This window comes from Schistocerca gregaria, chromosome 3 (assembly GCF_023897955.1).
Source record: "Schistocerca gregaria isolate iqSchGreg1 chromosome 3, iqSchGreg1.2, whole genome shotgun sequence".
NCBI classification, from domain to species: domain Eukaryota; kingdom Metazoa; phylum Arthropoda; class Insecta; order Orthoptera; family Acrididae; genus Schistocerca; species Schistocerca gregaria.
In genome coordinates, this window is record NC_064922.1 from 437,840,131 (window position 1) to 437,855,334 (window position 15,204).

Consider the following 15,204-nt stretch of genomic DNA (forward strand, 5'->3'; position numbering starts at 1 on the left):
GAACTTGAAGGCAACTTAACCACTTGTGTTTTAGTGGAAAAACTCATTGGCACCATGACCCATGCATACATGGGGCCTTCGCGATTGCCTCCCTCTTCTTATTCGTGCATTTTTAATGGATTGACAGTTCAGGGTACGTGTGGGTTCTGTCCTGTCCGACACCTTTCGCAACGAGGATGGGGTGCCACAGGGCTCAGTTTTGAGTGTCGCTCTCTTCTCCATAGCGATCAATCCAATAATTGATTGCCTCCCAGCTGATGTATCAGGCTCCCCTTTCGTGGACGATTTTACCATCTATTGCAGCGCGCAGTGTACATGTTTCCTGGAGCGCTGTCTTCAGTGTTGTCTTGACCGTCTTTACTCCTGGAGTGTCACCAATGGCTTCTGTTTTTCTTCCTAGAAGACGGTCTGTATTAACTTCTGGCACTACATAGTTTCTCCCACCGTTCTTACATCTCGGTCCCATTGCTCTCCCATTCATGGAGACAACAAAACTTTCAGGTCTTACGTTCTCTAAATGTCCTCCATGTTCTCAGCGGTACGTCGTGGGGAACGGATCGAACCGTGCTGCTTCGCCTATATCAGTCGATCGTCTGCTCAAAGCTGGATTATGGGAGCTTTGTATACTCCTCTACACGGCCATCCATCTTACGCCGCCTCAACTCTATACAACATCGGAAGTTACGTTTTGCGATCGGAGCGTTCTATACTAGTCCCGTCAAGAGTCTTCATGCTGAAGCCGGGGAATTGCCACTAACCTACTGGCACGATATACTGCTTTGTCAGTATGCCTGTCGTCTATTGTCAGTGCCCGACCACCCGTCTTATTGTACCTATTTTGATAACTGTCTCTACCGTCAATACAGGTTGTATGTCTCTGCCCTGCTACCCCCTGGAGTTCGCTTTCGTCACCTCCCTCAGCACCTTCATTTTTCACTCCCTGCAACTTTTTGAGTGGGCGAGAGCCAAACGCCACCTTGGCTACAGGCTCAGGTTCGCGTTCACCTTGACCTCAGCTCGCTCCCGAAGGAGGTTACCCCAGCTTCGGTATACCGCTCCTGGTTTGTCGAACTTTGCTCGAATTTCCTTAATACAATCTTCATTTATACAGATGGCTCTTAAGACCAATTACGGTGTCAGGTGTTCTTTTATTGTCGGGGCGCACAGTTTCAAATACCGGCTACATGGCCATTGTTCGGTCTTCACAGCTGAGCTATTTGCCCTCTACCAGGCTGTTCTTTACATCTGCCGCCACCGAAATTCTGCTTATGTCATCTGCTCTGATTCCCTGAGCGCCATCCAGAGCCTCAGTGATCCGTATCCGGTTCACCCTTTCTTGCACCGGATCCAACACTCTCTTCAGCAGCTGGCGGACGAGAGTTCTCCGGTTACCTTTATGTGGGTTCCTGGCCATGTCGGTATCCCTGGGAACGAAACTGCGGATGCCGCAGCCAAGGCTGCGGTCCTCCAGCCTCGGACAGCTTCTTGTTGTGTGCCTTCATCTGATTTTAGCAGGGTCATTTGTCAGCGCATTTTATTGTTGTGGCATGCCGATTGGTCTACACTTACTGACAACAAGCTTCGGGCTTTGAAACCTCTCCCCACGGCTTGGACGACCTCTTCACACCCTTCTCGGTGGGATGAGGTCGTTTTGGCCCTGTTACGAATTGGACACTGCCGGTTCAGCCACCGCCATCTGCTGATGGCTGCGCCGGTGCCGTTCTGCCCATATGGGCAATTGCTGACGGTACGCCACATTTTAACGTCCTGTCCAAATTTTAATACACTGCACGTTGATCTTGGCCTGCCATGTACTCTGGATGCCATTTTAGCAGATGACACTGGAGCAGCTGCTCGCATTCTTCGTTTTATCCACTTGACAAACATGTCTAAGCACATTTGATTATGCTGTTTTCTTTTAATCCCTTGCCTGTTAATGTGCCTTTTATAGTGTTGTCCCTTTTAGTTGCTGTTGTAACCTTGTGCCTCGCAGTGCGTTCATAACTTAGCCTGGGCGCAAATGACCACTGTAGTTGTGCACCCTAAAACCACAAAAAAACCATTATCAAATTGTAGTTGCTTAAGTGTCAAATAAAATTTTGGCCCTAATGTGACAAAGTTATCTATCAGATGCTGCATAATCATTATGGTGCCAAGCTAGAAGATAATGAAAAAGGTCGAAATTCTAAATGTTGTCTTCAGAAACTGCACATCAAAGCACATTCATATAAGCAAGCACCCATCATGCGCACAGGGCTGGTCAGAGGTGCTGGTGGTAGTGGCCTCGTGTGCTTGCGTGTGTGAATGAATGTGTGTGTGTTTTGTTTGCTGAAGAATGATTTGACCAAAAGATACAATGTGTAAGATACTTTTGATTGTACCTGTATGCAGCTCAGTGGGTCATCTTTAAGGTGAGTAGCAATCTTTCTTTTCCATGTTAATGAGACATTAAACTCTTAACTGTCTTTCTTCTCTCTCTCTCTCTCTCTCTCTCTCTCTCTCTCTCTCTCTCTCTCTCTCTCTCTCTCTCTCTCTCTCTCCCCCCCCCCCTCCCTCTCTCTCTCTCTCTCTCTCTCTCTCTCTCTCTTCCCCCCCCCTCTCCCTCCCCCCCCCTATCTTCCTCCCATGTAGCATCATACAAAATTTTAATAGCGAGAAAAAACATGGAATATGTTGTCGGGGAATGTGATGTTTCTGCATAACACTGTAGTGATACTCATCTTTCTTCATAGCATAGAAAGAACATTGTCAGGTTACCTCTCCTTACCATCCACATGAAGTAGTAGTTATCATTTGTGTAGATGCAATAAAGAACACCAAGGAGAGAATAAATATTCTCCCAATCCGAAACCTCTGTCCTATCCAAAGGCCTCACCTTCAGCCCCACTCCCAGGTTCAACCAAACTGCCCTTGTCAAAGATTTACTGTCCTACACTTGTAGTCTCTGCTGGAAATATCACTTTGCCACGAAGAAAAATAATCCTGATCCCACTCCTAATGATCCAACTCACCAAGACACTATCCAAATTGAACCCTGACTGCAACAGGAATTTCTCACTTCCAGCGTTGCCTTTCAATCTTTCTTGAAAAACCTTAATCCTACTCCCAACATCACCACAGCCGAAGCCCAGGCTATCCGTGATCTGAAAGCTGACCGATCCATCATCATTCTTCTGGCTGATAAAGGTTCCACGACCGTGGTACTTGATCGTCGGGAGTATGTGGCTGAGGGACTGCGTCAGCTTTCAGACAACTCTACATACAAAGTTTGCCAAGGTAATCCCATTCCTGATGTCCAGGCGGAGCTTCAAGGAATCCTCAGAACCTTAGGCCCCCTACAAAACCTTTCACCTGACTCCATCAAACTCCTGACCCCACCGACACCTCACACTCCTACCTTCTACCTACTTCCTAAAATTCACAAACCCAAACATCCTGGCCGCCCCATTGTAGCTGGTTACCAAGCCCCCACAGGACATATCTCTGCCTACGTGGATCAACACCTTCAACCCATTACATGCAGTCTCCCATCCTTCATCAAAGACACCAATCACTTTCTCGAACGCCTGGAATCTGTACCCAGTCTGTTACCCCCGGAAACCATCCTTGTAACCATTGATGCCACTTCCCTATACACGAATATCCCGCACGTCCAGGGTCTCGCTGCAATGGAGCACTTCCTTTCACGCCGATCACCTGCCACCCTACCTAAAACCTCTTTCCTCGTCACCTTAGCCAGCTTCATCCTGACCCACAACTTCTTCACTTTTGAAGGCCAGACATACCAACAATTAAAGGGAACAGCCATGGGTACCAGGATGGCCCCCTCATATGCCAACCTATTTATGGGTCGCTTAGAGGAAGCCTTCTTGGTTACCCAAGCCTGCCAACCCAAAGTTTGGTACAGATTTATTGATGACATCTTCATGATCTGGACTCACAGTGAAGAACAACTCCAGAATTTCCTCTCCAACCTCAACTCCTTTGGTTCCATCAGATTCACCTGGTCCTAATCCAAATCCCATGCCACTTTCCTAGACGTTGACCTCCATCTGTCCAATGGCCAGCTTCACACATCCGTCCACATCAAACCCACCAACAAGCAACAGTACCTCCATTATGACAGCTGCCACCCATTCCATATCAAACGGTCCCTTCCCTACAGCCTAGGCCTTCGTGGCAAACGAATCTGCTCCAGTCCTGAATCCCTCGACCATTACACCAACAACCTGAAAACAGCTTTCGCATCCCGCAACTACCCTCCCGACCTGGTACAGAAGCAGATAACCAGAGCCACTTCCTCATCCCCTCAAACCCAGAACCTCACACAGAACCACCCCAAAAGTGCCCCACTTGTGACGGAATACTTCCCGGGACTGGATCAGACCTTGAATGTGGCTCTCCAGCAGGGATACGACTTCCTAAAATCCTGCCCCGAAATGAGATCCATCCTTCATGAAATCCTCCCCACTTCACCAAGTGTGTCTGTCCGCCGTCCACCTAACCTTCGTAACCTCTTGGTTCATCCCTATGAAATCCCCAAACCACCTTCCCTACCCTCTGGCTCCTACCCTTGCAATCGCCCCCCGGTGTAAAACCTGTCCTATGCACCCTCCCACCACACCTACTCCAGTCCTGTAACCCGGAAGGTGTACACGATCAAAGGGAGAGCCACGTGTGAAAGCACCCATGTGATTTACCAACTGACCTGCCTGCACTGTGACGCTTTCTATGTGGGAATGACCAGCAACAAACTGTCCATTCGCATGAATGGACACAGGCAGACAGTGTTTGTTGGTAATGAGGATCACCCTGTGGCTAAACATGCCTTGGTGCACGGCCAGCACATCTTGGCACAGTGTTACACCGTCCGAGTTATCTGGATACTTCCCACCAACACCAACCTATCCGAACTACGGAGATGGGAACTCGCTCTTCAGTATATCCTCTCTTCTCGATATCCGCCAGGCCTCAACCTCCGCTAATTTCAAGTTGCCGCCGCTCATACCTCACCTGTCTTTCAACAACTTCTTTGCCTCTGTACTTCCGCCTCGACTGACATCTCTGCCCTTACTCTTTGCCTTTAAATATGTCTGCTTGTGTATGTGCGGATGGATATGTGTGTGTGTGTGTGTGTGTGCGTGTGTGCGTGTGTGTGTGTGTGTGTGTGTGTGTGTGTGTGTGTGTGCGCGCGCGCGCACACCTGTCCCTTTTTTCCCCCTAAGGGAAGTCTTTCCGCTTCCGGGATTGGAATGACTCCTTACCCTCTCCCTTAAAACCCACATCCTTTCGTCTTTCCCTCTCCTTCCTGAAGAAGCAACCATCGGTTGCGAAAGCTAGTAATTCTGTGTGTGTGTTTGTGTGTTTTGTTCATGTGTCTGTCTGCCGGCGCTTTCCCACTTGGTAAGTCTTGGAATCTTTGTTTTTAATATATTTTTCCCATGTGGAAGTTTCTTTCTATTTTATTTACCATATACTTATGTTTAGTGGTCATGACAGCAGCCTATGTCTATGCTGATCCAAAGAATTGGAAAACTCTCACTGGTTGCAATGGTGTATCGACAGTCAGGAAGATACTTTGAAAAAATTTTCTAAGTTTGGTGGGTGTCTTTCTTTCCATTCTCAGACTAAACACACAAAAAAAAAATCATGAACCATGTCTGTTGTGTATATGAGACCTTTTGGTGCTGTGACACCCCATCTCAAAAATGCAAATTATAAAAATGTGGCTAATTTTCTGTCAGCAGTTAGTAACTTTTCCTAAAATTTAAAGTTTCTTATAGCCAAAACTCTTGCTGTGGCTATACCAGTTTCAACTTGATAGTCATTTTCAATAGCGTGTGGAATAAGTTTCATCTTAACACATCACAATATGTGTAGTGTCACTATACACTCAAGACTCCTAGATCTTGGGTTAGATGGACTGTGACAATATAAATAGCAGTTATTCCCAACTTTAATCTTAGACATTGGCCCCAGATGGTCAGGTTTGAATTAGTCATCAATACAGTCCATTGGGGAAAATAAATTTCAAAGCTAAACATACTATCAGGTGGATTTCTGAGAACCGCAGAAATATCCCAATTAATTACAATGCTTTTTTTTCCTCTCTCTCTCTCTCTCTCTCTCTCTCTCTCCAAAACTTGTCAATTCTTCCTACCCACTATTACAGAATGTGTTTGCGACTAGTTATGATTGAGTTCTGTCTGTTTGTGTATATCAGTATTCATTATCTGCTATGATTTGTTTTGTGTTTCTTTACTAACCCTTGTTTAAATATTTTTTGTAGTGTATCTGTTGATCATAATTTTGTGAAAAATTTACCATAAATTTTATATTTACACAGATGTGGCTCGATGTAGCGGGAAAGGCGCCAATTGATGCTGTGGCATTGTTGAAAGCCCCAAAGTTGCTTGCTTATCATCCTGTATCAAATATTGTGAATAATTCACGTAATAAAGATGACGAGTGCATGAAGCCTATTGATCCTAAGTAAGTGCAGTCATGTGTTTGTTTGTGAACTTCAATAATTTAATAAGGCTTGGAAGTCAGTCTTGACAGTGAGAGTTGCTGTCTGTACAAACTTTGTTCTCTTAAATTATGTAGCATCTGAGGCTTATCGGATTTTACTTTCAAAATTATTTACTTTCATTGTCATATCACACCAAGAGTTGACTGAAACTGAATTCTCCTCACTTAGGCATAACTTCCCCTTACACAGCTTAGTTGGTAAACTTCTACTTATAAGTGGAATAATTCATGCATGAAAGTGAAGTTACTATCCATACACATTTTTTTCTGCCTTCAGTGGTACATAGAGTGGGGAAATTACAGTTACTTTATAGATAACATTACAGTCGCATAAACCTCTGTGTGCATCAGAGGAATTTAATATTAAACTTCTGCTTATCTGTTATGGCAGTCTTCTTTATTTCTTAGAAAGAGTACATTGCAATAGTGCATCTTAAAACTTGTCAAACTGTTAATGTATGCATTTGGAACTCTGTCAACATGTCTTTATTTTTGTACAGGACTGATTCTGAATGTTAATATTATGCACTTATTAACACTAAAAAATCAGCAGCCATTGGAGAGCTCTATTTATTATTTTTAATTATTTTTACTGTACTTGAATTATTATTGGACAGAGGCTTAAATAATTATTACATAGATAGATGTTGAATGTAAATAAATAATGAGAAGATATCATAAAATAGAGCATTATAGTAGTTACTTACTGTATCAAATTCATCTGTTCATTTGTTTTTCATTTTTTAATTAAGCTGTACTTTTTGTGGTATCACGTGAGTTCCTAGAGAGTTGATCAGGTCCCATTTGCACTTTTAATCATCAGTGGAACAGCTTGTCAGATAACTGTAAACTCAAAAGCCAACCAGTCATTAGCAAAAAAGGACTCTTGAGTCTAATGGGGTACCTCTTACATTCTATATCGATTAAACTGTAGAGCTGGCTCCACGTGGAGCACTCCACGTTATTAAAACAGGTCATTTCACTTCAAATTAAGAATGCTGTCCAATGAACACATTCATAGCTTGATTTACCCACCTCCTGTTGTGTCCAGAAAGACAACCCAGTGAGGTGATGAAATGTTAAAAGACTGGATATTGTTCATGAGGATTGAACACTTGAATGAACCCCCATCCAGCCATCCAGGATTAGATTTTCCAGTTTAACTGTACCACTGAAAATGTACCCTAGGATGGTTCCTGTGAACAGACTGTGGCTAATTATTTCCTCTTCTGTGTCTGACTGACAAATGGCTTAGGCTAATGATCATGCCATTGATAGAAAACTGGACTGTACACTCCCTTCTTTGAAAAGAGAGGGTACAGGGTGTTTCAAAAAGAACTTTACAGCTTTGAAAATTCATATAAATTAATTCATAGTACCTACAGAGGTGACTGTTGTGTCAATTTTTAGGGAAATACATAAAGTTTTGTATCATGTAGTTTGCTATTGCCGAATCGCAACATAAGGAGCGCTAGTGGCAGTTGCGTTAAAGGTGGCTGCCTTCACTGGACCTGAGCACGCTTGCTGTGTGTTTTGGTTTGAAGAATCAAAGCCAGCAACAACAGTTTAGCGTAATTTCTGTTCCAAGTACGCTAAAGATTCTCCTACAATGTATGAGTGGCATAAATGTTTTGTAGAAACAGGGTGCTCAGTAAGACATGATAAATCATTGGGTCATCAAAGCTCATCTGACGACGTCATTGAGCGAGTGAGACGTTTTGCCAACAGCCCCACTAAATCGATCATCCATTGTGCATCTCACATACTGCAAATCTTATATACAAGTGTTTGGTATGTGTTGAGAAACTGTTTGCATTTGAAACCGTACAGAAGACACTGATAAAATTGCTCGCAAGAACTTTTGTGCAGATATGTTGAATAAATTACATGAGGATGAACATTTCTTGGACAAAATCAGCTTTTCACTTAAGTGGCAAGGTTAACACAAATAACTGTAGGATCAAACATTGCAACATGTTCATGATAGCCCTAAACTGAACGTTTTTGCTGCATTGAGTAAGAACAAAGTGTACAGCCCCCCCCCCCCTCCCCCCCGCGAGACAACCGTTAACAGGATAGTGTACCTGGATATGTTACAACAATTTTTGATACCACAGATCGATGTGGATGACCAAGAACGAAATGTTTACTCAATGCAAGATGGTGCACCACCCCACTACCTGGCTGACGTCCGGTATTTTCTCATTGACCGCTCTTCAGGTCAATGGCTTGGCCATGATGTGCCAGTTGCATGGCCTCTTTGTTCCCCAGACTTGACGCCACTCGACGTTTGCTTTCTTTTTTTTTGGGGGGGGGGGATTTATCAAGGATATCATGTTTGAACCTCCTATGCCGGCTTCTCTATCTGAACTCACAGCAAGAATTTATGCCACCACTGAGCAATTTACATCTGTAATGCTACAGCAAACTTGGGAAGAAATTGTCTTCCAATGGGATGTGTGCATGATAACCAATGGAAGCCACATACTACATCTTTAGTTTAAGGTTTAAAAAATCTCTGTGTGTTTCCCTACAAAGTAACTCTAAATCCATCTCTTATATCTTCATTCAAAAATTTTATGTGAATTTTTAAAGTTTTAAAGTTCTTTTCGAAACACCTTGTACTGTGTTTATAGCCAGCAGACACTTTTGGGTTGGATAATTCTAGTCAGTTACCCACAGTAGTTGGTACACACCCCACTGCACTATTGTTCTCTGCTGAAGTCTTTGTACTTAATAGAAATAGCTCATCTGTATAATTGGTACCCTAAATGCAAAACGGATAGTGATTTTAAGTTCATTGGAATGTCCTGGATAGCATAAAATGGTAATTTAATGAATAAAAGAAAAACACAAGGGGACCACTTAAACATGCACGGTGTGACGCAGTGACAGGAGCCGAGTTTTTAAATGAAATTTCAGATTCCTTAATAATAAAAGCAGGAGTTAACAATGTGATGCCTTTGTGCAAAGGGTTTGTAGGCCCAACAAAGATGAACTCGTGGGGAAGTGTTCAGGGGAGGAGTCATATTTATCAGAGACATACACACCTCCTTGCCTCTTCTTCTCCATCTTGCAAGCAGTTACTGTTACAGTGCTTGTGCCTTATAAGCTAGTGACTGTCATCTTGTAAAGCCCTAGGCCAGGAGGTTCTCAACAGCCTTATCAGACACCCACTTCCTCCAAATTCCTAGACCATTCATGGACCTCTGCCACTGCACGCCACTGTGATAGAAATGACAGCCTAATACTGAAAAAAGAGCTATGCATTTTGAACATGAATCAGTGCATGCTCTAAACCACTGGTACAGGATAGTTTTCCACCATTTGTTTCCCACTGTTTTGTTTCCCTTCTTTGACACTGCCTTTTGTAGAGTATCCAACAATTATCACTCTAGTGACAACATCCCAGTCTTAGTGCATTCAGTAGATTGTGCAATGCTAAATGGATAGTAGGCACAGTATCCAGGTGGTTGGATCATATTACAGATATGATCCATTACATCACTTGTGTATGTATTTGAAATCCTTGAGGACGGCTACAGAGGCCACTGGCTCTAATATAAAAATTTTCTCTTTCTTCCATTCTTTTTTGCTTTCTTGTCTGCTGAGCTGGCTGCTGTTGAAATACTTGAACATATAATTGGATTGAATGATAAGTGAAGGTGGTTGAAATTACGCAGGCAATGCAAATAATAATACTTATGTTTATTTGTAACTCAAACAAATACACAAGTGAGCAACTCTTCAGTCTGTGTGCACTCAACACCATAACTACCATATGAGAGAAAGTAATCTACTTTCTTTCATTTGTAACAAGTGAAAGTGGCCTGACGACAGAGATTCATTTTGCTCAAGTGAGTCTCTAATTGATGGCAAAGAAGGTAAACAAGAAAAATCTACAATAACACCACATTGAAACAATGAATTACGTTACGTTCCAGCTGGGACAGGTGGGATATTGCACTGTATAATGGTGGAAGAAGGCATAGTTTGCTACAATTGGAAGAAAATGAATTACACTTTATGGATTTGAATCAGTCCAACTGCAGAGAACCTCTTAGCATTTTGAGTAGTTCGGCCAGATGCCACAAACTTATTAAGGAGACCAAGAAGAGATTATTCCATAAATCCTTCTATCTCTCAGATAATTCCCCTATGCCTTTAATTCTATGGGGGACCGTCACGATTTCAGCCGGTGTAAAAGGTGTTCTGGTAAAATGGTTACTGAGATGATATTCTCTAAATGAGCAGAGATACTGGACTCTCATTCAGGACAGTGACTCAAACTCCCCTACCAGCCTTCAAAATTTAGTTTTCTCGAGATTTTGTGAATGTCTTAAGGCAAATGTCAGGATCGTTTCTGTGGAAAGGACATGACCTGTTTCCTTCCTCATCCATCTCCCACAAACACATCTCATCAGTCGTCAATATATGAATATACTACTCCCTCAGTAATTGAAGGGCACATAAAAAAGATTTAGGACATTCTAGCTTTTGGGTCAATGGGTTTTCAGAGCTGTAGAGTATGTGACATCGCCCCACTCCCCCTCCGTGCCCCTGAAACACACACACACACACACACACACACACACACACACACACACACACACCAGAACAACTACATTGTCCTGGTTGTCTACATAGTTTGACTGTGGTGAGGGTTTGTGTCAGGTGTAGTTGGTGAGAGGAAAAAGGATATGGGGGATGAGGAGGAGGGTTAGGGAAGGATGGCTGATGGGAGGTGAAGGCAGCAGATGTCCAAGATAGGACTGTGGCACCTGTGAGCTCTTCCTGGTTACAGACAGAGAGTTTTGTGCTGACAATGTGACAACATAGAGTTGTGACGACATAGAGTACGAGATTAAGATGAACAGGGAAACTGAGGAACAGGATGTGCATGCTGGATGACGAGTGGGCAGGGGTGGAGGTTGATGTGGGGCTTCTGGATATTAAGGAAAGTAGAATAAGTAGAATTACGGGTTAGTAATACCTCCAGTGTAGGGGGCAGAGGATAGCTCAATCACTGCATAAGTGCTGTCCAGCAGTGTCCACACTATATACTGTATAAGTGACTTTTTGGTGCAGAAGGGATGGCAGATATCAGAATGCAGATGTTGTTCATGACAATCCATTACGCAAACCAAATGTTTCATTTATAGAGAAAATAATGGATGTGCGTTTTGCAGAGCTGATAATCTAGTGTACTTGAATATATAATCATTATGGGGAAAAGCCTGTTACTAAGTATTCTTAAGCATTCACTTTCTGTATATGAACTACCCAGGACAGGTAAGCAAGTAATGAATCCATCATTAAGTTTTCATTTATTGACTTGTAATCCACAACATTTTAAATTTGGTGGTGTCTGTGTTCTATTTTATATTATACAGTGTGGGTTATGTATGTTTCAGTCGCCCTAAACTAGGTGCGAGTGCTGCCTTAATGGAATCTTGGTTAAAGCAGAAGTATGGTTCCTTGAAAAGACCCGAGGAAAATGCTATGGTCACAGAAGTGAATGAGGATGCCAAGCGAGTCAAAGTAGCAGAACAGCAGCAGCAGCAGCAACAGCAGGAGCAACGACGCCCACAACTTCAGGTTCAGCAGCAACAAGACGTCGTTATGCGAGAACAGGAAGAGGAGGAGGAAATGGAAGATGAAGAAGAGGAGGATGAGGATGATGACATAGAAGAAGATGAAGATGAAGTTGCTGAAGAGGAGGAAGATGAAGATGAGGAAGCAGTTGATGATGAAGAAAATGATGACGATGATGATGACGAAGATGATGATGAAGTAATGGATGATGAAGAAGATGACGATGACGATGATGATGAGGAAGATGATGAGATAGAAGAAGAGGAAGAAGAAAACTCAGTTAAAATGGAGCCGGAATCAGATGTTGCTGCCAGTAGTGGTGATGAAGAAAGGGCAGATGTTGCTGGGTAAGGTTTTTAACATAGTTTTAATTTGTCTGCTGTGTGGCACATAGCAGCACTCAAGAGAATACAGTATTCACACTAGCTTTCAAGCTCTTGCTGTTTCTCTAGCAAGAGTACACACATTCTCACACAGGACCACACAGGCACCCATATGCTCAAACGAGCATGCATGGCAAGATTGACAGTTATCAATTATTGAGGGCAATTGCATGGGTAGATGGAAGTGGGAAGGACGCAGGGAAGGATTCACGAGGACAGGAGGCATAGCAGGATGGTGTGAGAGGCCACAAATAAATCTGTTCAATATCAAAATCAATTTGTTCAATATCAAGTGCACCAAGCATCAACAGCAGCTTCACTTTGACAGCTGTCACCCTTTCTGTTTCAATAAGTATCTTCCGTACAGCCTTAGCACCCATGAACGTCACATCTGCAGTGGAAAACAGGAGCTGTCAAAATATATCGATAACCTTACCACAGCCTTTATTGACAACCAGTGTCCTATACAGCTTACCCACAAACTGAGCTCCCATGCCACCTCCTTCTCTAACACCAGTCAAGTTATTAACCAACCACTCATCCGGGGTTGCCCCAAGTTCTCTAAATCAGGGAATTTCATATGTCTCAGGGAAAGTTGAAAAAACACTGGAAAAATCTGGTTTTTGTCTCCGTAAATGAAATGGTTTGTGTACTGAAATGTCGTGCATAGTTGCTGGCTGGCCGCAACCTAGTACATGCACCACTTCCCTGCTCCCTCATTCTTACTGCTTCTCCCCTTTCTACCACTGCCCTCAGCTTGCAGTCAGTGCTGCCACCACTTCTTGCTGCTAGCCTAGCAGCTGCTGACGAGGGACAGGGAGGTGTGGGGAGAGTTTTTAATCTGATTCTCAGAGACTGTTGATGCAGTGGCAGAAGACAGTAGTGTGCACGAGTTGTCTGAGTGATAGTGTGAATGTGTGTGTGCTCTCATTTTTTGACAAAGGCTGTGGCTAAATATTTTTCAGAGCATGATTGTCTTTTCTATGTCCCTGTCTGTGACTCGGCAATCATCTTTACAGTGCTTTGCTACCTATCCTCATTAGTATTGATTCTCAGAGTATTTGCGCAAGTCATCTGTAGCATGGATTGATCACTGCAGTCTGACTTCATCAACATGGTGTCTGTGACACACGAATAGCTACCCTCAGGAGTGGACTTCCATGGCTAGCCAAAATCACAGGCCATCGTTCCCCACTAAAGTGCAGGCTCTCCCTGGATCTAGCCTCACTGATCTGTCTGCAGACCAGGTCTCCTTGTGGGTGGTGTAATGTGGTGTACTTTCATGGTTTATCTATTGACCCAGGACTGCAGTGCTCCTCAGCAGTCCAGAGGCCACAGGCAATGGATTTCAGAAATTGAAACTTTGTCACTGCAAGTGTAAGCGACGTTCAAAAAGAAACGAACCAGGGGCATAATTACAGAAACCAGTACCTGTATGTTAGAAGTATTGAACCTGGCTGTTGAGACACTTGTCCCACTATGACAGAAGGCGGTGAATGGCTGTCTCATAAAATTCTCAGGGCTGTGATGATAACCAGTTCCGCACAGCTGGATGTCATCATCCAAAATGAATTGTTTGCCCCTCAGAGCCTTTTTAAGGGAACCAAGATGGCCCCCTTCTGGTTCACTTCCTGTAGCATGGGACAACAGTGAATGCCCAGCATTACTCTCAAACCTTGACTACCCTTCACCAGACAATCAAATCAAAACTACCAGGCAATCTCACCTGTGGCTTCATTCTGCTCCACAGTTGCGGCACTCCTGCCGAAATTTAAATAGGAGATTCTCGGCCCCCTCCATACAGTCCGGACGTCTCTCCCTGTGACTATTCCATTTTGGGTCCCTTAAAAAGGCTTTGAGGGGCAAATGATTTACCACAGACGACGACGTCCATCTGTACATGCAGAACTGGTTAACATCGCAACACCTGGAATTTTATAAGACAGCCATTCACCGCCTTGTGTCACAATGGGACAAGTGTCTCAACAGCCAGCTCAATACTTCTAACGTACAGGTACTGGTTTCTGTAATTATGCTTCTGGCTCATTTCTTTTTGAACACCCCTTATACATAGTACAGTGCAGCATTTTATAGACATTTTATTTATTGTACTACATTGTGGCACTTCAGAAGTAGTTTATACGTTAGAAAGTATGGACAATAAAGAGAAGAAAATTGTGGCAGTCACTGGCAGTTTGTACACTATGTGCTCATGCATGTCTTGAAAGAAAAACCATACAGTTCCTGTAAAATAATAGACATACCACAGTGGGTAATAACTGACAATAACAAACCTGGTAGAACCAACATTTTATTGGCAGTCACCTGTAGTGTTGGTTTACACAACTCTTCCCTGTCATACACTTCTTTCAAAAGGCTTTTTTTTTAGGTTTTTTGAAACCAGTGAAGGTATTTTAAATTTTTCACCAAATATGTTTCATTTTATTGAAATAAAACAACATCAGTGCTCTTAATGAAACATATATACCACTTGGCTTGCTTTCTCCAACTAAAAACAGTATTACAAAAGATGTTGGTGTTAGTACTTAAGATTTTTGCTCACACATTTAGAAATACAGAAATCCTTGAAGTTTTCTGTTAACTTATGTCTTTATGTACCCTTGATATATCAAAATTTGTCAGGGTAAAATGCTAAAACTTGTCTAGAAATCGGATAAATGTCAGGGAATTTCGC

General features: G+C 43.1%; 1 protein-coding gene across 1 annotated transcript in view; it reads left to right on the top strand.

Annotated features, from left to right (window-relative positions):
* LOC126354622 (abasic site processing protein HMCES-like) overlaps positions 1–15,204 on the top strand; it is a 99,872-nt gene that overhangs the window by 26,403 nt on the left and 58,265 nt on the right. The window contains exons 6-7 of the mRNA XM_050004386.1: positions 6,347–6,492; positions 11,946–12,473. Coding sequence (XP_049860343.1) covers positions 6,347–6,492; positions 11,946–12,473 — 674 coding nt within the window. The remainder of the gene's footprint in view (positions 1–6,346; positions 6,493–11,945; positions 12,474–15,204) is intronic.